Source organism: Manacus candei, unplaced genomic scaffold (assembly GCF_025592945.1).
Source record: "Manacus candei isolate 608988 ecotype Guabito, Panama unplaced genomic scaffold, ASM2559294v1 h1tg000003l, whole genome shotgun sequence".
NCBI lineage: Eukaryota > Metazoa > Chordata > Aves > Passeriformes > Pipridae > Manacus > Manacus candei.
Genome location: NW_026138051.1, coordinates 2,626,667 through 2,651,990, shown reverse-complemented (window position 1 = coordinate 2,651,990; position 25,324 = coordinate 2,626,667). Strand labels below are relative to the sequence as shown.

The following is a 25,324-nucleotide window of genomic DNA, read 5'->3' as shown; positions in this document are numbered from 1 at the left end:
CCTGTGACTCCAGGAATTCTCTTCCCATCTGTTTCAGGAAACTTTCAGCTGCTTCTATAAATGCTGAAGAAACTGAGCGCAGTCGGTCCAGAGGAGCCCTGTGTGTGAGTGGGGTGGTGCTGATGCCTCCACGAGGGATGCCTGCAGGATGACAGACACTGGGAGGACCTCTGCACACCCCAGGCCACTCTGCAGTGCCCATTCCCTCTGCTGGGCACAGGGCCAGGACAGAAATGCCTTTCGAGATAACAGAGGCGCCAAGCCCCATCAGCTGCTCTGTCCATCTTTAGCCTGCTCTCCAGTTACCAGCCACCTCCCACGGCTGCCTCCAAAGATAGGCAAAGCCACCTCCTGGAGCCTGGGCTGGAAACTGTGGGGAAGCAGAGGAGGGATCACAGGCAGGGATGAGCCTGGTGGGATTTCTGTGGAAGGAGTGAAGGACACCGTGAGTTCTCCCAGGCGATGGCTTTGCTGTGCTACAACAAGGGCTGCGGGCAGAGGTTTGATCCTGAGCACAACACCGAGGGTGAGTGGGCCCATGTGCCCTGCACCAGGGGGAGTGGGAACGTGTGCTGCTTTCCCAGTGTGTGGCCCTGGCTGCCATGCTGCAGCTGGAGCTGCCAAGCCCAGCACAAGGAGCCCACATGGCCGGAGCTGGCTCTGGACCTGCCGGCTGTCACGGGTGGCTCGTGGGCAGGATCGCTTCCCCTGAAAGCTTTTGCCTGGTTTTCCCTTTTCAGACTCCTGCCTGTATCACCCAGGTGTCCCCATCTTCCACGATGCCCTGAAGGTGAGTGGGACTGGAGCAGGGGCTGCAGCTGCAGGGGCTGACCTTGTGCCCAGCAGGGTTGCCCACACCTGACCAGCTTGTCATCTCCTGCTGCCTAGGGCTGGTCTTGCTGCAAGAAACGCACAACAGACTTCTCTGAGTTCCTCTCCATAAAGGTGAGCGACCCACCAGCCCAAATGCACCCAAATGCTCTTCCTCCATCCTCTCCTCCTGGCCCCTGCCCTGTCCTGTCCCATCCCCATCCTCTACCAAGGCTGCCCCTTTTGCCCTGCCAGCCAGGGATTTCCTATCTGCTTCCAAGGAGCCTGCAAGCAAGGGTGCTGCTCCCAAAGTGCAGGGAAGGTTCTCCTGCAGAAGGGTGCTGGAAGGGGCTGGTATCCCCCACCAGGATCCTGTAGGAGGAACATAAATGCCCAAAGCATCAGCACAGCTGAGAATGTCTGAGTGGTCCTGGGGGAGTGAGGAGGCACCAGAGGCCTGGGAACATAGAGGAGACTCCTGCTGCCATTCAGCTGCCACACTGGGGTGCAGCAGGGCTGAGACCTGCCTGCCATGGCCCAGGAGAGGCTGCCACACCATCTTGCCCCCGAGAATTCCCATGGACACAGCCCCTGCCCTGGTGTAGGGTCAGAGCCCATCCCTGCAGGACACAGAGCCCCCAGAGAGTGGAAACTCGCAGAGTTTGGGAGCAGCCACCATGTTTGGGAGTACAAAGCAGTCATCAGGCTTGCCTCTGATGTTCAGGGATGCACAAAGGGGTTTCACAGCAAGGAGAAGCCCCCTGAGCCTTCCAGCCAAGGGGAGACCTCAGATGAGCCGAAGGCCAAGCCAGCAAAGGAGCTCATCTTTCAAGGACCAAAATCAGCTGAGAAGATGCTGCGGGAAAGACCAAGGTGAGATAGGCTCAGCTTACAGTGTTGTAAGGCTTCTGCATGTGTCCTGCTCTGCTGCTTCCTCAGGAGAGGCAACAACACTTAAATTGCAAAAAACCCCCGAATACTCAGCCTTTGCTGCTGCTGTTTCCCAGCTCTGATGAGCCAAGACAACTGCTGCCCATTAAAGTATCCAGGTCTCTGGAGCAGGCACTGGAGAAACTGAACCTGTCCTCCAAGGACAAGACCCTGGAGAGCAGTGGCACAGGTAGTGATGAGCTGTTGGATGGCAGTGGGGTTGCACATGGCGAGCTCGGGGGGGGTTTGTGTGATGGGTTCAGTGCTGGGCCGCGGCTGCTGCATGTTCAGCCGCCTGCAAACCCGCAGAGCTGGGCCTGGGGGGCACTGCAGTGGGCTGTGCTCGGTGGCGAGCTGAGCACGGGGCTGAGGGGGGATCAGGGGGCAGGTGAGGGTGGTGTGTGTGTGAAGCTGTGCTGCTCTTGCAGGGGAGGCGGCTGCCCAGGTGACAGCTGGCACCAGGTGCAAGAACGCAGCCTGCAAGGCGGTGAGTGCCCGGCGGGGTCCCTGCTTTGCCCTCCTTTCCCCGTGACCAGGAGCATCACGGGGCTCATCACCCAGACGACACCATCTGGGTGCAGGGCAGGGTGTCAGGCAGGTGGGAGGTGGCAGTGCCCATCTGCTCCATGGGCTCATCCCATTCCTGCAGTGGCTGCTTCTGTCACCTCCCAGCCACATTCCTGCATTCCAGATTGGTGGTACACTCGTGTTTCACTGCTGCCCATTGCTTGCAGTGAAGTATAGCACAAAGCCAGGATTGGGCGTGTAAGTAAAATGCATTTAATTAATGCTGCACAGCCCACTTTGTGTCTTACCCCAAGGCTGCCTCGTGTAGCACTGCCTGCCTCGAGGGAGGGATGGGAGGGCTGGAATGCTTGGGAAGCAGCAGAGCTGAAGCAAGCGGGGAGTGAAAGGCAGGAGGTAGATGAGGACATGAGACTGACATGCTCTGGGAAGGAGGGGAAAGGACAGGATGGACAAATGGCCCTTTGCACCTCACAGTGAGTTCTTGTGATGTCCAAACCAGCCCCGGGCTGGGAGCTGGCTGTGTTTGGGAGAGGGTCAACAGAAGGGCTGCTGCCAGGGTCATGGGAGTGACACTGTTGTCCCAGGAAAGCCAGGGTGGCTGCCCTGCCAGCAGGGAGCAGGGATCAGTGCTGGGCTGCTGGCTGAGTGTAGTCCCAGAGTAAGTCTTCACAGATGCTGGGCCTGGCAAAAGGGTGATGTGGGCATTGTGCTGTGCCCTCTGTGTGGATGGGCATCGATGAGTGAACACCTGGCTGTGCCACATCATGCTGTGCCACAGGCAGACAGAACTGTCCTCTGCTTCTCTCTCCACAGATCTACCAGGGCCCGGAGAGTAACACAGAGGTTTGTACGTTCCATCCTGGCGTTCCTGTCTTCCATGAGGGGTAAGAAATAACCCTTTGCCAGAGGGCAAACTCACCCTGCTGAGGGCTGAAAGTGTTGCATTGCAAGGTTGTGTGGCCTCAGCAGCACAGCCAGGGCAGTTGTGGGTGATGACAGGGGGCAGGAGGAGCTGTTGGTTACAAGACCCTCTCCCTCCACACCACACTGTGGTCCCCGGTCCTGCTCCTGTGTGCACTCCCCAGTCAGGTCACCCTGGTCTCCTCAGGATGAAGTACTGGAGCTGCTGTGGAATCAAAACAACGGACTTCAGTGCCTTCATGGACCAGCCAGGCTGCAGCAGAGGGTGCCACTGCTGGACAGAGAAGGGGGTAAGGACAGAGAACTGCAGAAAACTGAATTTGGTTTGAGACTTTCCCTCAACAGCAACAGCCCCTGCAGTGCCCTCCAGACTGAGTTTCCTGATTGCACACAGCACTTACGAGCTTGTTCTAGAGTGACTCTGGAACAAGAAGGGGATGTCTCTGATCTTAACAAGTCCTGGATCAACCCTAAGCACAGCACAGATGTCCCATGTTGCATGAGACAGCCTGGCAGGGGCTGCCCACCTATGCATGAACCACCTTCCCTCAAAAACCTGCACGAAAGGCAGGGTTGGGTCTTGCTCAGCTGATGCCAACCTCAACCTGGAGGAGATGTGCAAAGGAGCAGGGATATCCCCTCTGTTTGGGGTGTGCTTGAGCTCCAGCCGTGCCGTGATGGGCTCCTCTCCTCGGCAGGACAAGAAGGCAGTGCTGTGCCGGCAGGACTGGCACCAAACCAGCAGCCAGGTGGTGGTCACAGTCTATGCCAAGAACCCCCTGCCCGCCCTCAGCAGCATCAAAGCCAATCGCACTGTGGTGAGTGGGGCCAGCAGAGCTGGGCTGGGGGAGTGTCCTTCCATGGCACCACCCGATTCTGATGAGCCAGGAGCCAGCCAGGGGCCCGGTGCTCCTTGATGGCCTGTTGGACTTACTACAGGCAGGGTTGGCACTGCCAGCCGACCTGCTGTCCCTGAACTGAGAGCCTGGTGGCTTCACTGCTGCAGCAGCATCTGCCTGGCAGCTCTGGCTTTCAGCCTCACTGGGTGGCTTTGCTGGCCTTGAATCACCCAACCTGTGACAGAGGTGAACCTGGCATGCTCTGAAGGGAGTGAAATGTTGCCAGGTGCTGAGGGGATCACCAGGCCATCACCCTGGAGTCAGGATATGGGATGCATTATGGTGCTGAAAGGAGGCTACACTGTCTGGGGGAAGAGCTCTGGCAGTGCTGTGCTACCCACTCAAATAATTTTCTGTTGATGTTGCAGCTTGAGGCTCATGTCATCTTTGAAGGGAATAAGATTTTCCGGGCAGAACTGGAGCTCTGGGGGGTAAGATCCTGTTTATTTTGATTTCCCTATTCCAGCAGTCTGCATGGGGCTGGGCTGCAAGGCTTTGAGGCAGCCTGGGCTTGCTCTTGGTCCTGGGCTGGGTTGCCCAGGTATGGGCATTTATAGCCACCTCTGCTAGGAAATGCTTTAAGGGTTGTGAGGAGGCTGAGGTGGCTGCACTGATCAATCCTGGACTAAGATCAGAGCTGGAGGTCACTGCCAGCTCTATAGGTGTTCTGGGCTTGGTCTCAGGCTGCCCCAAATGCTCTGTGGCCCAGCAGATCCCCCTCTCCCCCTGCAACCCTGCTGTGAGTTGCAGGCAGGCAGCAGCAAGAGGGGAGAGACTGATTTTTCAGCTGCTTGCTGGCTGGGGAGGAGCAGTGAGACAGGAATTTGCATGTGCATTTCTTGTCTGTATTTCTGGTGCGTGCTGCCTGTGCCTGCAGGCAGCAGAGGGCTGACAGGTGTGGGTATGGCTGTGTCTGAGCACAGCTCGCTGCTGGGGAGAGGCTGTGCCGCAGCTGCGCATGTGACTGTGGTGAGCTGAGCCCTCCTGAGCTCTGTACCAGCACTGTGGTGCTGCTCAGACACAGCAACGCTAAGCTGAGCTCAGCTGCAGCCCAGGTTTCTCCCAGCACACAGGGAGAGATTTCTCCTCTGGCAGGGCTCTGCCACTATGGGGAAAGATAAGCATGTGCTGCCTGCCCTCCCCTGCCCCACTCACTGCACCTTTCCCTCTTTCTAGACCATTGAAATACAGAAGAGCTTTGTGAGCATGGTCCCAACCAAGGTGGAGATCACGCTTTGCAAAGCCAGCCCTGGCTCCTGGGCCAGGCTGGAGCTCCCCCAAAGCAGGTTGCAGCCCTGTGGTGAGCAGGAGAAGGAGGCTGCCAACACAGAAGAGCCTGGGGCAGCGGAGGAGGAGGACTCTGATGACAGCTTAAGCTGGTCGGAGGAGGAATATGAAGAGCTGGAGATGGGAACACCGAGCAGCTGACAGTCCAGTGCTTCAGCAGCCGAGCAGTGCTGGTTCCTGAGCTGCTGGTGACCTTGACACTGCCTCCAGAGGAGCAGACCTAACCCTGGACCGTGTGCAGGCTGCAGCGTGCCCTCTCCCCTGGTCAGAAGGAACAAGTAATAAACACCCAGAGCAAAGGTTGTACTCTGAAATCCCTGACAGGCGCTTAAGAAACGTCAGCGGGCCAAACCCTGCCTTCTGCCACTTCCTGTCCTGTGTCTGGCTGGGGCAGGACAACAGAAGGAGCTCCTCTGTCTGCACCTCAGGCAGCCTGGGCCAGGTGTCCCTGGGGCCCGGGTGCTCAGAGCTGGGCATCCTGCCTGATGCTGGCATTCCTGGGGGTGCTCACAGCCCGGTATCCTGCCTGACTCCGGCACTTCTGGGGGTGCCAAGTCCCGGGATTTGCTGGGTGTGACCGCCCTGCCTCTCCCTCGCCCGGCCATGGGGAAGGGAGCCGGGCCTTGGGGGTCTTTGGAGGGCGCTGGTGACTGTGGACACAGGGGAGATGCCATCGCTGCCTGCGGTTCCAGTGGAGCCGTGGCGTTCCTGCAAAGCCCGTCACAGGCGTGACAGCGCCTGGGGCGAGGGAGGGCGATACCCGCCTGCGGCACGGGACAGGCGGAGGGTGCGGGGGCGGGGGATCTCCGCGGGAGCCGGGCTGTGAAACAGCGCCGGGAACGGGGGAGGGAGGCGGTGCAAGCTGCGTGCCGCCTGCACCCGAGCATCCGCGCATAAAGACCCAAAGGTATCAGCCGCACATTGTACAGTCTTGTGTAGAGAAAGCAAAAGCTATCACTGAGTTTTACAATTCTTTTTAAGGAAAGAATTATTCTTGTTGAGGATGCGTGATGTATATTCGTTGTTCTTTACAGAGACAGTGAGCAGACATTGGAATGGGCTGCCCAGGGAGGTGGTGGAGTCACCGTCCCTGGAGGTTTTAAGAAGAGACCGGAGGTGGCACTTAGTGCCATGGTCTGGTTGACAAGGTGGTGTTGGGTCAAAGGTTGGACTCGACTGTCTCAGAGGTCTTTTCCAACCCGGCTGTTTCTGTGATTCTGTGACTGTGCACACACAGAGACGCGTGCTCTTATTTCCTATTCCTGCTCGTGGAGATTAAAGCGAATCAATTTTAGAAATCATTCAAAACCAGATCCAAGCTATACTGGGATGAACGCAGAATCAGAAATTAACGGCAGATGCTGCGCGCGGCGGGCAGGGGGGCGGAGGGCGGGGGTGTACGGGAGCATTGGCCCATCACCGGGGCCGGGGTCGGGACCGGGGTGGGACTGTCCCGGGGCCGGGCTGTGCCGGGTCGCTGTCCCGTGTCCGGGCTGTCCCGGGTCGCTGTCCCGTGTCCGGGCGGTGCCGGGCCCAGGCTGTCCCAGGTCGCTGTCCCAGGTCACTGTCCCGTGTCCGGGCTGTCCCGTGTCCGGGCTGTCCCAGGTCGCTGTCCCGTGTCCGGGCTGTCCCGGGTCGCTGTCCCGTTCCGGGCGGTGCCGGGCCCGGGCTGTCCCAGGTCGCTGTCCCGGGTCGCTGTCCCGTGTCCGGGCTGTCCCGTGTCCGGGCTGTCCCGGGTCGCTGTCCCGGGTCGCTGTCCCGTTCCGGGCGGTGCCGGGGCCGTTCCCGCTCCGGCTCCCCCTGGCGGTGCCCGCGGGGCCGCGCAGGGCGCGGAGGGCGCGTGCGCGCGGCGGGCGCGGGGCGCGGCCGGGTCGAGGGTCCGCGGGCAGCCGGGGCAGCGGCGGCGGCCGCCGGCACCGCCCGGAGGTGAGAGCGGGCCGAGGAGCGGGGCGAGCGGGCGGCGGGGCCCGGGGAGCCTCCGTGGGGAGCGGAGGGCGCGGCGGGGGAGCGGCCCCGGCGGGCCCCGCGCGCGTGTTCCCGCCCGGCGGTGCCGGAACATCCTCCGCGTCCGGCCCCGCTGTCAGCGCGGGGCGGCGGCCCCGGGGCCACCGCGGGTCCCTTCGCCGGGGGGAGAGGCGGATTGCGGCACCTGCCCCGCCGGGAAGGGCGAGCTCGGGAGCACCGGGGGCATCGCGCCCCGGCCGCGTGGCCTGGTGGTGCCCGGGGGTGCTGGGAGGTGGGATGCGCGTCCGCACGCCGGGCGCTGAATGCGCTCGTCGGGGGGCCCGGAGAAGCCGGGGAGGGGTTTTTAAGCAAACCCTCCTCCGGTGCCGTTTCTGGGGGAGCGGCCCCGTGACCGGTCGTGGTTTTGCCCGTTCCGCGGGGAGTGGAGGTTGGGCCGCGCTGCTCCAGCGCCGGGCTGATGCTCATCCGTATCGGGAGCTCCGCCGCAGGCTTGAGGCGACCTCTGCTCCCGGCGAGTGTCATAAAAAGTTGGCACGGGATGAGTTTGCCTCCGGAAAGGTCTCTTCTTTCACTGCCGAGAGTGGATTTTTCTGGGGGGGATATAAGAAGAGTCGTATTTGATCTGCCTTATAAAAACAAATTGCTGTCTCGGGAAGAGCAGGGCAAAGTAGCCACCTGAAATATTTTGGAGGATGTCAGGAGTCACAGGTATTGTCTCATTTAGCAGCCTCAGTCAGCTTAATGGTTCTCCTCTGAAGTCCTATGAACTTTCAGTTTTTATAACAACCTGCGCCGAGGAATTCCTGCTTAACCTCAAACCCCAAGAAGCAATGCTGCTTTTTATTTGTTCTGAACTCCTCTCTTTCTGTTTTTTGGTTGGTTTTTTTTTTTTTTTTTTTTTGTCCCTTTTGGTCCTTTTTTTTTTTTTTTAAGAACCAGTGAGTAATCAGTATCTGTTTACTCTTTATAAACACTTGTGATGCCCACCATAATCTGAGTTACGAAAAAAGCTTTGGGTACTTTAATTTAAGCGTTCTTTATGTGTACCCCATACTTGCAACATGTGTCCTGTGCTGGAGTGCAGTACTCCTTCTGCAGCATCATTAAGCTCTTTGCCCCAAGCTTATTTTTTGATTTTCAAAAGCTCACGTTCTCTTCCGTGTGAGATGTAAAGTACATCGCTCAAAGGCACGGTTTAGGGCCAGTTTGCTGCTGTTCAGCTGCACAGCAATTTTCCTATAGGGAATTTAAGATTATGAGACATATTTGGCATTTTAGCTTGCTATTTCCATTAAAAAAAAATGCTTTTGAATGTTCTTCTATGGAGGAATTTTACAGAGATCTTGGAAAAATAATAAATATGCAGTTTGCAATTAGTAGGAGGAAATTGAGTATGCAGTTTGATTTGCTTATGTGGTGAGGCTGTGATTCTTTTGCAGTCCAAAGTGTTTTCACTCAATTTGGTGTCATGCCTTTACAGGGAATATTTTTTTACTTTGCTGTACGTGCCTGTAATGTGTAAATCTGTCAGACTGCTGAGAAACTCCTTAACTTTTGCTCACATTTTAGAACTGCAATACATGATGCAAATGAGACTTGGCGAAAATTGCAGTATTGTAGTGCACAAGCCATGATGATAACCACAATGAGTGCATGTGTTAGCTCTGATCTTAATCACACCAAAACTCTTTAAAGACACTTTTGAAAACTGTTATTGATTAAGCAAGTGCGTTTTTGTTTGGTTTGGGTTGATTTTGTTTGTGTTTTTTTCCCATTTTGTTTTGTGTGTTTTGTATTTTGTTTTTGTTTGGGGTTTTGTTTGGTTTTGTTTGTTTTTTTTGTGGGTTTTGTTGGGTTTTGTTTGTTTCATTTGTTTATTTTTTTGTTTGTGTCTTTTTTAACACACCCCTCGCCCCAGTGAAGGTTTCGGGTGGAGGAGGAGAAATCAAAGAAACACAACCCAATGAAAAGTGTGTTGGGGCTTTTTTTTTTTCTCAAGGAAAGAAGCTTAGATTTTCCTGGTGTAACATTGCCCTTTGGATACAACAGTGGCTTTGTTACAACCCAGAGTGCCAGCAAATGCCAGGTGACAAAACATGATAGGGAGACAGACTAACAGTTCTCTTTCTTTACACCTCAAACAGGAATCGAGGATGCTTAAACTGGATTTATCATTCATCCTGCAACGATGAATGGGAGAGCTGCTTAATAAGTCTCTTCACAAAGCCTTATACCTGAGGTACTGTTTGTTTGTTTTAGCCCACAGTAACGACTGAGGCCCTGTCAGAATCTACAGAAGGTAGAAAGGACATTGTGTCACTAACTTTTGATGAACTGACTGTGATCCCCAGGACCTGTGCAAGTTGCTTATGTCACCCAGCAGACAAGCAGTGGATGTGGGCACAGAACCCTGCAGTCCTGGCTCCTGTTCTGACACCTTTGCTGTTCTTGCCACTGGAGCTCGTTTGGGTCACTTGTGCTCAGATAAGCTGTGAAGGGTCCCTGCCTGGATGAATCCATGATTCTGTGGGTGGCAGGAGGAAAACCAAGTTTAATACTCAGGGGCTTTTGATTATGGCAGGATACATGTCACATTCCTACACTGGGAATTTCAGATACCCGCTGAAGTCTTGGTTTTTAGCTCCTGTGACTGTGCAGCTGTACCTTGTTGCAGTGTTGTTTCATCAACTGTGCAACTGTTTCATGACCTAAACCTCTTTTAAAATATTAATTATCCATTAAATATAATCTTAGATTCATAGAATTTAAGGTATTTGATATTTAGTCACTAATATTATTGCTCTCCTATAAAATTTGGAGTATGAGTGCCTGTAGTGAGAGCGTTGTTGCACTGAGGTTTGTGTTGTTGAGGTGCCCAAATACCTCGTGCAGACCCCTTTGTTTTCACTGTAGTTCCCTAAGAAACATGGCTTACATGGTAAAGCTTATCTGTGTTTCATCCCTGGAAAAAAAAAATCTTTAAATCCATAAACCAATTTCAACCTAATTTGACAGGGGTAGAGGTTTTAAAAATATTATTTGAAAGGTTTTGAGCGGTTTCTTTTATTTCTTTGAAACAACTTTCTGCGTCAAGAGGTGTAAAGGGCTTTGTAGCATTGGCACTGAAGGAACAACCAGTGAGAACTGCACTGGTGTAAGGCATCAGTGACATGTGCCTGGAAGCTGAATTTCCAGGCAGAGAGCTCTGCAGAAAATGAGCCTCCTCCATTCTGTTGTTCGTGTGGAGCTTGGGTGGTGGAGTGCACAGTTCCCGCTGTGCTGCTGAAATCTGCCTTGGCTTGTTGATTTTTTTTCCCCCCTCTGCTGCCATTCAGGTTGTTGCTGAGTGTTTTGTTTCTCTTGCAGGTAAATGGCAGGACAAAAAGCGGTGTGAAAACTTTGAGAGGCGCTGGGGAGTCCAAGTAGGTCATTCCTTGCTGAAGGATATTAGGGATGAGGTCTCCTATTTAACTTTTTTTACTCCTTCTTGGCATGCATTCTAAAAGTCTGGCACTTGTCCATTCCTTTGGCACTTGCCTAAAACAATGGCGAGTAAGCTGAGCTGTTGTGGAATAGTAACAGAGTCTTGATTAAATTAAATTGCTGAGAGCCCCTTTTTCTTCCCTTTTAGTCTTGGTGGGTAAGCTGCACATGTGAATTAACTCCTTTGCGTGGGTGAGGGTGGTGTGATACACTTGGAGCTGCCTTATCCACCCAATTCTTTGTTGAAAGTTTCTGCCTGACTTCATGTTTCAGGTGGACAGTGAATCGTCTCTGATCTAGTTTTTGTTACTGAAAGATAAGCAATTAAGTAGTTTATTTTTCCTAACTTCTGCTTGCCCCTGGTAAGACAGGAGCAAATGTCTGACCCAGGTTGGTCAAATGTGGTGGCTGAGCAGAACGACACAGATCAGTACAGCTGATTTCAGCTGAACTCCTGGTGCATTTTTGGCTCAGTTTTGGCCAAAATGGGGCCGTATCCAAACTGTAAAGAGAGATAGGGAAGACCTGGCAAACTCAGTGAAAGTGAGTTTATCAAAGAGCAGTATCACAGCTAAAATCCACCTAACAAAGAGGCATTTGGTGTTAGCACAGCAAGGGCAGAGACAAATCCTGCTAAGAAGTAGTTTCTCTGCCAAGAGTTTTTAGAAGTGCAGGAAGTATAAAAAGCGTAAATCTAGAGAGCTACAGAAGAACTTGGGTTACTGTTTCCTCTCTGTTTTCTGTCACTGTATTCCCCCTTCTCTGAGCGTGCAGGGAACTTTCCTTCAGAAGTGTTGAGGGGAAGATCGAGAAGTTTTTTCTCTCCCACAAAAAAATTGTGATGCAACGTGAAGTTTTTCTGTGGTTTCGCTTGTGATGGCTTTGTGGGGAGGGGGATCCAAATTGTGAATTTCCCCAACAGATATTCACCTGGGTGTTAGGAGAGCAAGCTGTCCACATTAATGATTCCAGAAAAGACTTAATTAGGTCAGAACAGGAGCAGCTCTCCAGATGATGTCTTGACACGCCAGTTGAAATCTTGCACATTCCAGAGGAAGTGCCAGGTGTGCAGGCAGTGAAGTCAGACTTTGCAGCATCTTCTGAGAAGGAAACTAACCCAAACAGGGAATGCCAGTTTTCTAATTCAAAGGCACTGATGGACAAGATAGAAATAACTCTCATCTGCATATTTTTGCACAACACTTCTGTGTGGGGTGATTTGGGGGTTTTTTTGCTTGGTTTTTTTTTTTTAATTAATTATTATTTAATTTGAAAATTATTCCCATTGTGCTGTAGCTGCTAGAACCTTAGCTGTAATAAAAGTACTTTCTCTGGCAAGACTAAGAACCCAGATTACCTCTCACTACTTTGGATTTTCCATTCACTTGCTTCTCTTGTTGCATAACCTTTAAACTTGGCTTTGAAGCTTGTGCCCAGCTTTCTGTTTCTAAATTCTTAAGTATTTTTTTTTGATGTGTTGACGTGTTAATCTGTATTTTGCTCTTTTTCAGTTCTTGTTACTTATTGTATGTGGAGTTTTTCTTTCTAAAATTTCCCCAAAAATTCGTTAGAAGGTCACCAGAAGAACCCTAAACAAACCCTAAACCAATTTTCCTGCTCTTGTTAATGTTTGTTGGTAATTTTGTTTTTGGATGATGTTTTTTTTTTTCAGTATATATTTATATTTAGATAGCATGCAGTGCCAGCTTGAAGGGTGCCATGCAAATTTGAACCCCAGATTTTTACAGTCTTGGGAGAGTTTTCTTGCTAAACAGATTGTTTACAAGAGAAACTAAATTGAGACTTCATATATTTTGAAGAAAGCAGTACCTGTATTTAATAGAAAAGGCCTGATGGAGGTAATATTAGTTTTCTTGGTTGTGACTTATATTAAAAAGATCTGTGTCTTCCATGTGTAAATCTTTTACCAAACTACACCTGCTCACAACATACAGGTTTCTGGAGTGTAGTATCTTCTTTCTACTCATTATTTTTTGATTGATTTATCTAAGTTTTGTGTTTCAGTACAAATATTGTGTGTGCTGGTGCGTGTTTGTTTTTCTGTATTGCATATGCCACACGTGATTCCTTTCAGCTAAAGCAACCTACTTTAAAGGAGCCTTTCAGAGAAATACACTTAAAAGCCTACAAGCTCTTTAGTTGTGTTTGTGTAGTTAATACTTTGCCTGATGCTTTGGTGTGTTTGCATGGAGTTATTTCCTACTGCAAATGCTGCTCTTCTAAAATCCCAGCCTTAGTGGGGTAATTCCAGGTATTAGTTCTGTGAAAGAGCATTTATGTTCCAGGCCTTTTTGTTACATTATTACCAATTTCCAAATTGAAATGTCTAATAACCTCTTAAATAAAGCCCCAACAAAATAATCTTTGGGTAACACACTTTCATGAGACATTTTAAATCAGGTTGTGTTAACTGCTGGTGGTCTGGGGTACTTGTAGCTTTGTAGTTTATCAGTTCATAAAATGCCTGTACTGCTTGGCAGTGCCTATTGTGTTCAGGCTGGATGCAGTTTGGGGACACCCTGTCATTCTGTGGAAAGCTCTGGACAGAAGTGCTTAGAGATGTAAGAGGTGCAAGCACTTGGGGGAGCTTTTGGTTTGTGTTCTAAGGAGAGATCTGTTTACAAGTCTTTGCAACTTGTTTACTTTAGAAACTAGGAGTTGGGCGTATAAAAGGCTTTGTGTTTTTTTGTTCTTCGTGGGACTCTTGTTGCTAGAGTTGAATTTTTTGTTGCATGTGTCCAGCTGACTTAGTCCTGCCATCCCTGTGATGTCACTTGTTACGGACTGATCAAAATGAATCGTCTGTTGCACAGATAATTCATTTGGGCAAAAAGTCTTTGCTCTGGGAGCAGTGGTGTTGGTCACCACTAAGGGTTCTGGCAGAGCATGTTCTGGTACTTCAGTGGTTTGATGTCAGTGCAGGAGTAAGCTTTAAAACCTGCTCTGTGTGCTGCAGTCCAGGGACTTGGGCAGCAGCAGCAGCATGTGGTGATTCATTCCCACCATCTGCTGCCACTGGCTTGGTTGTACCTTCACAATTGATTGTGGTTTCATCCAGTTTAATAAGTAGTTCAACTCCTCAACCTTCTTCAGTGTGTGATCACAGCTGAGGAGGTGCTGTGCTATGGGGTGGGAAGGGGAAAGAGGGTTTGGAAACTCCGGAGGGAGTGTGGCAGTGTCTCCAGGCAGACTGTGATCTGCCCTACACGGAGTCGCTGTTGCATCATCAGGTAGAACAGTGTTACAGTGTTAAAGTACGTCTGCTCTTCTGTCACTTTTTGCTTGTAGCACTCAGGCCCCTTGTGTTCAGAAATACTGTTGTGTGCTGCCATTAATAGTGTTCAATCTCGATTAATAATATAATGTCAAAAATGTTTAATTTGTAATGTTTTAAATAATTTAATATTAAAATGGGCTTCAACCTTGAGGTTTGCAAAATGCAAGTTTTAATTTGGCACAACTTCCTTGTTTGGTGGTTTTGGGGTTTTTTTGTATTTCCCCCCCCCCTTTTTTTTTTTCTTCTTTTTTTCCCTCCAGTTCTGTTAAATTCCATTCTTGGTGCAACTGTTTTGGAATTATATATTCAGTCCTGCCCTCAGCTTTTGCTTCTCAGTGCTGTTCTTCATTTTAGTGATTACCTTTATGCAGTTCCATACATATCTCTCTTTACATTTGACTGGAGCCCTGAAATGGGACGACTGATTTTTTTGATCTGCGAAGAAACTCATATGTATGCTTTTCTGCCAAAGCTCAAAAGCACTTGCCAGGTTTCATTTCAGGTGATTCATGCTGTTTTAGAAATCTAGTTCCTGGTTTTTGAAATCCATCCCATTTTCAAAAGGGATAGTCTGCTTCTGCATTTTTGTTTCCCTCCAAATTTTTCCCCTCCAATGTCCTGCTGGGTTTCTGCACTGCTTCCCACCACTGGTTGGTTTTCAGCAGTGCCTGTGCACACACACTGATCCTTCCCTAAGCACTGTGTGTTGTAGTGACCACAGTGGTTGTCACTGGAGTTGCCTGTTGCAGCTTTGTGCCGAAGCTTCAGGTAGTCCCATTTTCACTCAGTCCAGCAGAATCCTGTGTGCTCCCAGTGGGAACACAGCAGTTATGTGGAGACAGATAAAGACTTTGTCTGAAAGGACAAAGCTGAGACTTGAATGATAATGAGTTGTTGATTTGTTTGGATGGTCTTAAGAGGAAGTTGGAGGGAGGGGGTTTCATGACTGTTATGAGTGACTTACTTCACTTGCTGATTTTCCAGTATTCCCTTTTATTCTTTGATGGTGTTGGAACTGAGATCCTTCTGGAATATGCAATCAGAATAGTTTAGGAACCTTTATAGGCCATCTAGTCCAACTCCCTGCAATGAGCAGAGACATCTTCAACTACATCAGGTTGCTCAGAGCCCCATCCAGCCTGGCCTTGGAGGTTTCCAGGGATGGGGCATCCATAGTTTCTCTGGGCAACCTGTGCCAGTGTTTTACCACCCTCATTGTGAATAACTTCTACCTTATATCTAATCTAAATCAACCTTTTCTTAGTTTAGAACCATTACCCCTTGTCCTACTGTAACAGGCCCTGCTAAAAAGTTCTTCCCACTATTTTCTTCTGTTTGAAACAGTGTATTTGCTGCTGGTTGCAAGTTGAGGATTCTGATAGTCCCTCAAAGGCATTTGGGTGAGAAGGCAGAGGCAAGTTCCTTCTTGTTCAGACTGGCTGTGGAAGCTCCAACGTACAACAAATGACTGCTTGCAGTTCCATGCTGTTTTCAAATATAGTTTAAAATTAACTGTGTTTCAGACTATATCACTTAGATTATCAAACCTAATCTTCATATAGCAGGAAAGGGATAAGGGAAACCTTAAAGTGTCAGGTATCTCCTGTGTAACAATTCCCCAGTTTGCCTAGGAATGCTATTTTTTTACAGCATATACTTTTCTCATGCTCATTATTTAGAGGACACCAAGTAGCTCAAGCCTATTAAGTTCTGCTTGTTCTGTCACTGATTAGTGAGAGTAATCTGTTCTTGGCTTCTTTAGAAAAATTCTTTATGTAGTCTAATCTGGGTACTATGGCTAGTTATATTTCAAAGAACAGCTTTTCTTGAATATGCTGCTTTCTGAACCTTTTATCTGGTGTCCTCTAAGTAATGCAGTTTCTTGAGGTCTGATTGATCTGAGTATAGTGAATTATTATAGTAAACAGTTGCAGTGCAGCCCAGCAATGAATATCTTGGTTTAGTATATAACTTTTGGATCTTTCTTTGTGGTAAACTGTTTAGGCAATGGACTGTGTAGGCAAGAAGTGTGAATCTTGGAGAGTGTGTGTGTACAGAGGTGTATGTGTGAACCTAAAAGGACAGAGTATCTTGTTACTGGGTCTGAGGTCACAATCCCTTTCCACTTGCAGGTGCCTCTAAGGGCTTGTCCTTTTGCCTGTGGGAAACAGTCTGGCAGTAAGGCAAGACTGTGGGAATTTGGCTAATTTGTACTTACATGGTTGGAATGCAGCCAGTTGTCACTTAGCTCTCAACTCTTTGCATCTCCATTTCACTATTGTCTTCCTAGCCCCGGGAGCTCTTTAGAATGGCTCGAGACACTGAATGTGTGTCAAGCTGTGATAAGAAATTGTTAGCTATATTAAAAACACTTGCTAAAGCTTATCTTTAAAATGGCCATCGTTGAGCTTGCTTTTCCTGACTCCTTTTCTTGCTTTGTGCAGGACTTTGTGTCTGGGTGAAGGATGCAGACTATAAAGTGCGTGGTGGTCGGAGACGGCGCTGTGGGAAAAACTTGTCTCCTCATCAGCTACACCACCAATGCCTTCCCAGAGGAGTACATCCCCACTGTGTTTGACAACTACAGTGCCCAGATGACTGTGGATGGCCGGACAGTCAGCCTGAATCTCTGGGACACTGCAGGCCAGGAGGAATACGACCGCCTGCGCACGCTCTCCTACCCTCAAACCAACGTCTTCATCATCTGCTTCTCCATTGGCAGCCCCTCTTCCTATGCAAACGTGAGGCACAAATGGCATCCCGAAGTTTCTCACCACTGTCCAAATGTCCCCATTCTTCTGGTGGGCACGAAGAGAGACTTGAGAAATGACCTGGAAACAGTTAAAAAGTTGAAAGAGCAGAGCTTGGCTCCCACCACCCCGCAGCAGGGGACTTCACTGGCTAAACAAATTGGAGCAGTCAAATATTTGGAGTGCTCAGCATTGAATCAGGAGGGCGTTCGGGAGGTGTTTGCTGAAGCTGTCCGTGCAGTTCTGTATCCTGTGACGAAGAAGAACACAAGAAAATGTGTCTTATTGTAGTCACCTTGGGTGATGGATGTTGCTGTTGACTAGAATCTTGGAGGGCTTTCTAATGAGTTAAATTGAAGATTTGCATCTTGCACTAACAGCTCTAAGCAGAAATCGGTTATACAATGAATATTCTTGCAGTCTTACTGCTTCAGGGAAACTGAAACAGAACAGGTTTTTTTTTCCAATGGAGAGGTCAAATATCTACTTTATTTCTAAAGTTCCAGTCTCCAGCAGCTTCTCCAGGGATCACCTGGGTTCTGTCCTTATTTTAGTGGAGGAAAATAAAAGAGGAGACTCCTTTGAAGCCACTTCTTTACTAGATAGCCATCAGTTACTAGGTTTGCTGAAAAGCACCAATTCTGATAACCCCGCTTTAAGTCTAGCTGCTGCTTTTCCCATCCTTTATTTACTGATTGAATTTGTTTTACAAACAGAAGGCCGGTTGTTTTATCAATTTAAAGCTTGAAAACAATTTGTTTACTTGCAAAAATGCCTGAAATATTACTGAGATTCACCTTATAATGAACTGTGATCATTTATATGAAGAGTTAGTGTAAGGCACAATAAATGCAATGAGCAAGACCCAGGGAATACCTGCAATGATTTTATTAACAGAAGCAGGAGCTGATTTTTCCTAATGTAAGGAACTTAGAAAACTGATGAATCACTCAAACGAGTGATTTTCATAGTTTTGAGTTGGAGAAGTGGTAGAGTAGTTTAGATGCAAGTCTTCCATAAGCTTCTAAACTGAGATTTTATTTCACTGTCCAAAGAGACATTGCACCCTGAGAATAAAGTTTTAACAGTTACCTTCCCGGGATGACTGAGATATTTGGGATGACACTTCTCAAAATGAGATTTTCAATGTAATCTCTCTGATGAATCCCAGAGACTTGAAAGCAGCTCTTGAGGAATTAATTGCTTCACTTCTTAACGTTCTTGGGGCCACCACCTGAGATTTTTATGGCAAATTCCTGTGTTGTTTTTTTTTCTGTGAGAACACTGACAGAAATTTTTGGAGGTTCTGATTACAGGAGCCCGAGTTTCTTCCTGTTGTCAGTTCAATCTGTAATGGTTAGCCAGTCACTGGATAGGATTACCTGGGCAGGTTTTTTTTTTTTTCCTCTCTACTGGATGCTCAGTTTTTATGAACTCTTTTAACTGAAGTTCTATTTACATACTTTTTAACTTTCTTCAGCAGCTCTAGTAAGTGGCAGCTGGCTTTTATTTTCAGGATGTGCACTGTTCTTTATGTGTGGTTCCGGGACCAGCTGAGGAGTGAGCGCATGAAACCTTCCTTAGACTTAACCTTCCAGCTCGATGGTATGAAAGCAGCATGCTTCAAAGATACTTTGTGTGAAACCAGTGGTGCTGGACTGGGCTTTGTTGTCTGAAGTTGACAGTGCTGTCTTTGTCTGGCTGCAGCCTCAATTGGTCATTCAGAACTTGCTTTCTTGTGATTCCCACACATGCAAAACTGCACTGGTGTATACCCTGGTCAGAAAAAAAGTGCCTCGTTTTAGCAGGATAACAGAAAATACATCCACAAGGTTGTTAGGGATCTTGTGTTAATTTGAGCTTGCTTTATCTGATGCTGGCAAAAATACCAGGTGGATGGAAATGTTTTTATTTGCGCCCTTATTCCACTCTTTGAAGAGGATGTGCCTTTCTTCAGCTGGTGTAGCTGATGCTGATGCTAACTGCAGTTCCTGTTTATCTGACATGCTCACTCTGGTACTGCTTTAGCCACTGATTATAAATTGCAGTTAATCCAAATACTGGTACCTGTGGTTAGTGAACCAACACCGAGTTCCAAACGTTGCCTGAGCTCAGGCAGTACCAAAACCCCCCATTCTGTGGGATGTTTGCAGAAGCCCTACAGAATCTGCATATTTTTCTTCACCAAGTGCCATTGCCTGGAGTGTCTTTGCATCTTTTGCACTTGTAGAGAAAGTGCTGTTCCAGATGTGGTTCCTGCCACAGTGCCCTGAAGGCTGTGAGGGTATAGAGTATTCTGTGAGATAACCTCTACTTACCACGTTCTGCCTTTGCTTTAGCTGTAGGCCTTTAGTGTGGGCTGGGCTTGCAGGCAGCAATTAACTCTGTGCCTTGTAATTCAAGATTATTTTCTGTAGGTAAATTTCAGTAACTGAGTAAATAGACTTTACCATGTTTAAAATGTATTTATTTAAGCCAGTGCACATGGTTTGTTTTAATGTTGGTCAGACCTAAATCAACTGTCTAGTTATCGTGGTGCAAGCCCTTAACCTTTGCTTTATTCAGAGATGTACTTTAAAAAAAAGTCTGTGACATGTTTGAACTAGTCTTAAGAGGTGCCTGTTATTGAAATTAAAAGTCTACTTTTTTTTTTTTTTTGCTACATATATTTGCAGTTTTGTACTGAGGCTACTACTGTTTTAAAAAGTTTTTACTTTTTTACATACTGAAATCTTTTAGTTCTGTGTCTTTTGTGGTTGTTCCTAACTGGATTACAAGAATTTTGTGGAGAAGAAATCTTGTGAGAAAGTATTATTGCACAACCCTTGCCCCCCTGTTTCTGTAGGCTCACAAACAGCCATCCTGGTGTGAACTGGAAAAGAGTATGGCGAGATAAAATTCAACTGCTTAATCAATTTATTTGAATCGGTTGCATTATTGATTGCATTATACCAGAACACTTTATGTCCATTTAGATTACTTAGTAAATGGATTGCACAACAGTACTGAGGAGAATAACACGGTAGTCATGAAAATGAGCAGAGAGTGAACTTTGAACACCATCAAAAGGTTTTTACTGGCTTTGGAGTACCTGGTTATTTAGATGCTTTGTATTTCTGTCACTTCCTGCCAGGAGTAACAGTCCTGGCTGACAGCTGGTTTCTTCCAGCCTCTGCTTTTCCTGAGGATGAGCTTCAGGAGCTCAGGAATCCAGTGAGCTTCTACATTCAGTGGGCATTCTCCATTTCTGATCTTCCTGCCTTTCCCCCCCCCCAACAATTTTTGGTGCATTTTATTGTAAGTAGTCCAGTGCTTCGGTCTACAATCAGTTCTGTTTCTCCCATGTTTTATTTTTCTTCTGTTGACAAATACAGACTTCGCATCATCCCATGGCTGGATTTTGTCTTGTTTTGGGAGATCAGAAAATCCAGTTAAGCTGTGTGGGTTTCCCAAACTGTTCAAGATCCTTCAGTTTGTTAGTGAGTAGAGATGCAGTGTGTATGTCTTAATTCACAGAAGAGACTCACTGTGAAGAGACAGATTTTAATCTTTCAGTTTGTGAATGATTTCTGAAGTACTTGTTTTTTTTTTTAAATATAGCTGAAGCCGAGCAGTTCAGGAATTCTGTGTCCAAAGGATGTTACGAGGTGTGCTTAGATGTGGAAGTGCTTTCTTCGGTTTACAGCTGTAGCTATTTCTATGAGTTTTAAACTAGAAGAGCCTCACCATGCTTTGTTCTCAAGTGCTAAACCTCACTCTGTAGAAACCTTGGTGCTGCTTGGGCTGACCTGGAGAAGAGGATGGATCTCATCGGGGTCCCTGGGTGGGTGGCAAGGACCACCCACCACCAGCGGGAGCCCAAGACTCTGAAGTGTGGCACTGATACGTACACTGGCGACCTGATTTTATATGATAAAATAACTTGTATCACTCTAACAGTTTTAAAGGATTTTTTTTTCCCCCCTCTCTTCACTTTTAAATTATGCACTGCAATAAACCTTTCCCCCCCACCTCCGTGGCTTGTCGCATTAACTCGCCCTGCTGCCGTACCGCACCTGTGCTAAAAGGCAGCCCTTTCCTGCGGAGAGCCGGTTCCCAAAAGGCCATGAAGAAGGAATTTTTGGGAAGGGCGGAGCGCCCGCGGTTCCGGGCGGGGCCGCGCGGGGGCGCTGCGGGCGGGGCCGTTCCCGGGGCGGGGCCGTTCCCAGGGCGGGGCCAGGGCCAGGTCCGGCCCCGATCCCGCCCTGGCCCCGCTTCCGCGTCCGGGTCGGCGCCGCGATGTCGGACTCGGAGAGCGAGGAGGATGCGGACGGGGGCCGCGCCGAGCCCTTCTCCCTGGCCGGGTTCCTCTTCGGCAACATCAACGAGGCGGGGCAGCTGGAAGGGGACAGTGTCCTCGACAAGGTAGGGCCGTGTCGCTGCCGGGGGACGGGCGTCAGCCGGGGTGAGCCGGGGTGCCCTGGGATGTGCCGGGGTGCTCAGGGTGCCCTGGGATGTACCGGGGTGTACTGGGGTGCTCGGGGTGCCCTGGGATGTACTGGGGTACTTGGGGTGTTACTGGGGTGCTCGGGGTGCCCTGGGATGTATCGGGATGAGCCGGGGTGTACTGGGGTGCTCAGGGTGCACCAGGAGGTAGCAGAGCGACCCGGAATGTACCAGGGTGAAATGGGGTGACCCAAGGTGTACTGGGGTGTTAGGGGTGACCTGGAATGTACTAGAGTGAGCTGGGATGTACAGGGATGACTTGGGGTGTACTGGGGTGCTCGAGGTGACCTGGGATGTACTGGGGTGACCTGTGGCGTACTGGGGATCTTGTGATGCACCAGGGTGTACTGGGATGACCTGGGGTGTACCGGGATGAACAGGGTTGTACCGGGGAGACCTGGGCTGCTCGAGGTGCACTGAGATGAACTGGAGTGACCCAGGGTGTTCTGGGATGCCTGGGGTAACCCAGGATGTACTGGGATGTTTGGGGTGACCTGGTATGTACTGGGGTGCTCAGGCTGTAGTTGGGTGTTCGGGGTATATCTGGGTGTGCCGGGGTGCTTGGAGTGATCTGGGATGTACCAGGATGACTCAGGGTGCTCAGGCTGTACTGGGGTGCTCAGGGTGTCCCAGAGTGTCCTGTGGTGTTTGGGGTGGGCTCTGGGATTGGACCCAGCTGGCAATCACGGGGCTGGCCCGGCCTTGGCTGCTGGAGCCTCCCAGCTCTGGTCTCCCCAGGAATCCAAGAAGCACTTGGCTGGGCTGGGCGTGCTGGGACTGGGCAACCTGATCACTGAGATCACAGCCAGCGAGGAGGAGAGCCCGGAGAGCGAGGGAGCACACCTGGATGAGGAAGGTTTGGCACTGGGGTACCTGGGGTTAAAGAGCAGAGGGGCTGCAGGGTCAGAGCTCTTGCTGGAGAGAAGAAAATGCACCTGGCTCATCAGAGTCTGCAGGGAATATCATGGTGTTACCTGGGCAGAGGGCCTCTGTCAAAGGCCTTACCTTCTTCTGCTTGTCAGACTGAATGTTATGGTATCTCCTGATCAATTTTACAGTTGTTTTCTTTCATTTTTGTAAGTTTTTTACTTGTCTCTCCTCCTTCACAAGTAAGTCTGTGTTTGCCCCTGTATTAGAGAAGCCTGTTTAATACAGTGATATAATGTCTCTTTTTTAACTTCTGAACGTGCCGAGCAGTTTCACTGAGTGATGGGTTTTCCTTGTGCTAAAGTTGTCTGCTTCCCAATCCTTAGGGGAAGTTCAAAGCTAGGGGAGTTTTGGTTAGAACGAGGGGAAAGGTACTCGGGTGGGAGACGGAATTTTTTCGTTCCCCTAAGTAAAGGAAGCAGAGGAAAGGATTCATATGCACTTAGTGAAGTCTGCAGTCAGTAATATATATTAGGGTGAAGTTTTGTGTGATGAGGTTTCTCTTCTCCCTAGGCTGGGTCAAGAGCACGGAAGATGCTGTTGATTACTCAGACATCACTGAGGTGGCAGAGGATGAGAGCCGCCGGTACAAGCAGGCGATGGGCAGCCTGCAACCAGCTCGAAGGCCAGGTAAAGAGGGGATCAGCATGACAGCTCTACCTCTAGCAGGTGTTATCCCCTGCAGAGAATACCTAATATCTGCTCATATTTCTTTAACCCGTGTTCTTATGTTTATGCAGGAGGTCTAGTGCCTCTTGGAGCTACTCAAAGATAGAAATATGGTCCTGCTTCCTAAGAGAGTCACCTCAATTTCTTTCTCCTGCTTTACTCTTCTTTTTTTTTTTTTTTTCTGAGTTGACTTTCTGCAGAAGGCACTTTGGTTCTTTTGTTGGTCCCAGGTATCTCTGTCTGGCCTAGAACAGACTTTCAGAAACATGCAGCTTTTCCCTTGGTGCAAAAGCTAAATCTTTGCATATTCCTTAAAGCTGCCTTACCCTTAATCTTTCTGATGACATATTGTGGTTAGTGGGACACAAAGGTGATTGGGACTTTTTGACCACATTTTTCTTCTGTAATAGCTTTATTTGCTCTGCAGAGTGTGAACAAAAGGAGGTGATAGCAGAATATAGATACATTTTAAATGCTTCAGTCATCTTTATGTCAGTTTATCTTTTTCCCTTCTTCTCACTCTTTCTTAAACTTTCATCTTGCAAACGAGCTTGTGCAGGAAGCTGAACTGGTAAGAGTTTTGCATCTAGTTGCAAGATAAGAATGGTGTCCTTGCCATCAGGTCGGGGCAAGTTTGAGATACCATAAGTGGAAAGGGTACCTGGTTTCCTTTTATTATCTGCTTAATAAGTAGTCCTGTCTCCCCCCTGGTTAGATGAAGATGAGGACGATTACGATGCTGACTGTGAAGATATCGATTCCAAGCTGATGCCACCGCCGCCACCACCTCCAGTACCTGGAAAAAAAGAAGATGAGAAGGATGCAGCTGCCACTGGTGAGTGAGGACTTTCTTCTTCTCTCTAGCAATGTGAGTGTCTGAAGGAGGCAAAGGCTGCTGTGCTGCAGCTCGTTCTGCAGCAGGGACCACACGTCATCCCAGCCCCGTCTGCAGACTGCGCCTGAAGGTGAGTGTTTGTCCTGAGCTGTGATGTTACAGGGTTGTCCGAAATGTAGGGTGAAGTTTTGTATTGTTGAAATTCCCATATTGACCATGAAACTGCTTTTTTATCTCATCCTCTCAGTTGTGGCTGGGAAATGCACCTGGAACGCTTAGGATAAAATGAAAGGTTAAACCAGAATGGTACTGATAACGTCTGCAAAGGCTTAACTTTTGCATAAGTTGGTATAAACAGTAGATGTGGCATTATGGGGTTATGCTAGGGGAGAGGGAGGAGACCTGTTTGTTTATAAGGTGCTTGTTCTATTGTAGTATCTGAAGATGGAGACGGTATCATTTTGCCCTCCATCATTGCTCCTTCCTCTGCTGCCTCCGACAAGGTGGATTTCAGCAGCAGCTCTGATTCTGAGTCAGAGATGGGACCTCAAGAAGCCAGGCAGGCAGAATCCAAGGAAGGCAAACTCACACTTCCTCTTGCAGGAATCATGCAGCGAGATGCTACCAAACAGTTGCCAAGTGTTACAGAGCTCTTCCCAGAATTTCGACCAGGCAAGGTATTGTAAGAGATACGTGGAAGAGATGTGTGTCATGTAAGACCTCTAAATGTGAATTGTACAGTACTAAGGGTATGTACTAAGTCACCACATATTCTTGCTCACTCAATACTTCCTTTAGTTTCTGTGTGCTGTTGCTTCCAGATTGCTTAATATTTAATACTTTTCCTGCCATTTGCAGGAACCTCTTAAAAAGCACCCTGTAAAATCAGGGCGTGAATGTTTTGCTGTTCTGTAAGACCACAGGCCTGTTGATTTGATATATTGCCAGATGATTAAAAACAGTGCTAATCTGTCTGCTTTCTGGCTTTTCTGGCAAATATTTGCTGCTTCTCTCCTGAACTTGGTGTGCTTTTCCTGAAACATTTTGTGATCTGTATAATTTATTTAATTTTTCCCTCAAAACTTCTCAGAATATAAATCAGAAATCAGCTCAATAGCAAGTTGGGTGAAAGAGTGCTTGGGGTTTGCACAAAGCATATTCATTACAAGACTTTCCTAAGTGCTCACAAATAGAAAATGTAGTCAACATATTTCAGTAATTAATTTGAAAGTTTTAAAGCTGTGAAGAGGAGAGGAGAGGAAAGGTAGGAGGAGAAGGTGTATAAAGATGAGCTTATAGCTGCCAAACAGATGGTTGTGACCAAGGATAACTTGGTTCTACGTGTGTCCTTGTGTGAGGAGCTGAACAATTTGCATAATTAGATGTCAGGTGAGGCTCCAGCGCAGAAGTTTCCCTTCTCTTGGCTTTTGCAAACTTGATGTTTCCTGTGCTGTTATATTTTGTAGCAGTTGTGTTCATTTCTTTGATGCTCAAATGTAATGTCACAGACTGCCTCAGTGCTGAATGTGCCCAGTGG

The 25,324-nt window shown here is 48.7% G+C and overlaps 3 protein-coding genes and 1 long non-coding RNA gene across 12 annotated transcripts in view; all 4 read left to right on the top strand.

Moving 5' to 3' along the window:
* Positions 1–330: 330 nt before the first annotated feature.
* Positions 331–5,677, top strand: ITGB1BP2 (integrin subunit beta 1 binding protein 2). Its single transcript, XM_051793088.1, has 11 exons — positions 331–526; positions 741–790; positions 889–945; positions 1,535–1,683; positions 1,818–1,930; positions 2,169–2,227; positions 3,082–3,152; positions 3,377–3,479; positions 3,888–4,007; positions 4,457–4,519; positions 5,265–5,677. The coding sequence occupies exons 1-11, from the start codon at positions 463–465 to the stop codon at positions 5,514–5,516; spliced, it is 1,101 nt and encodes a 366-aa protein (XP_051649048.1). The 5' UTR covers positions 331–462; the 3' UTR covers positions 5,517–5,677.
* A 1,057-nt stretch (positions 5,678–6,734) lies between these two features.
* Positions 6,735–7,151, top strand: LOC127473486 (uncharacterized). 2 transcript variants are annotated; one of them, XR_007905473.1, is made up of 3 exons: positions 6,735–6,890; positions 6,923–6,980; positions 7,054–7,151. It is a non-coding gene; the product is annotated as an uncharacterized LOC127473486 (long non-coding RNA). The 2 variants fall into 2 exon arrangements; XR_007905476.1 differs by lacking the exon at positions 6,923–6,980 and adding an exon at positions 6,981–7,009 and having other exon boundaries at positions 6,735–6,922.
* A 74-nt stretch (positions 7,152–7,225) lies between these two features.
* On the top strand, positions 7,226–20,879 carry LOC127473461 (rho-related GTP-binding protein RhoG-like). Of its 5 annotated transcripts, none has more exons than XM_051793101.1 (4): positions 7,226–7,301; positions 9,485–9,579; positions 10,707–10,762; positions 16,566–20,879. In XM_051793101.1, exon 4 carries the CDS (start codon positions 16,587–16,589, stop codon positions 17,160–17,162), a length of 576 nt encoding a protein of 191 aa, XP_051649061.1. In that variant the 5' UTR covers positions 7,226–7,301; positions 9,485–9,579; positions 10,707–10,762; positions 16,566–16,586; the 3' UTR covers positions 17,163–20,879. The 5 variants fall into 5 exon arrangements, with proteins under 5 accessions (XP_051649061.1, XP_051649091.1, XP_051649077.1 ...); XM_051793117.1 differs by lacking the exon at positions 7,226–7,301 and adding an exon at positions 7,381–7,867; XM_051793109.1 differs by lacking the exon at positions 7,226–7,301 and adding an exon at positions 7,381–8,048.
* Positions 20,880–21,106: 227 nt separating this feature from the next.
* Positions 21,107–25,324, top strand: part of TAF1 (TATA-box binding protein associated factor 1) — a 28,363-nt gene continuing 24,145 nt past the window's right edge. Inside the window, exons 1-5 of one of the 4 annotated variants that reach the window (XM_051793077.1) lie at positions 21,107–21,275; positions 22,095–22,212; positions 22,797–22,913; positions 23,668–23,787; positions 24,391–24,464. In XM_051793077.1, the coding sequence (XP_051649037.1) occupies positions 21,150–21,275; positions 22,095–22,212; positions 22,797–22,913; positions 23,668–23,787; positions 24,391–24,464 (555 nt within the window). In that variant the 5' untranslated portion in view covers positions 21,107–21,149. Of the gene's footprint in view, positions 21,276–22,094; positions 22,213–22,796; positions 22,914–23,667; positions 23,788–24,222; positions 24,465–25,324 lie in introns of all 4 variants that reach the window. The other 3 variants (XM_051793075.1, XM_051793065.1, XM_051793058.1) reach the window with 3 other exon arrangements.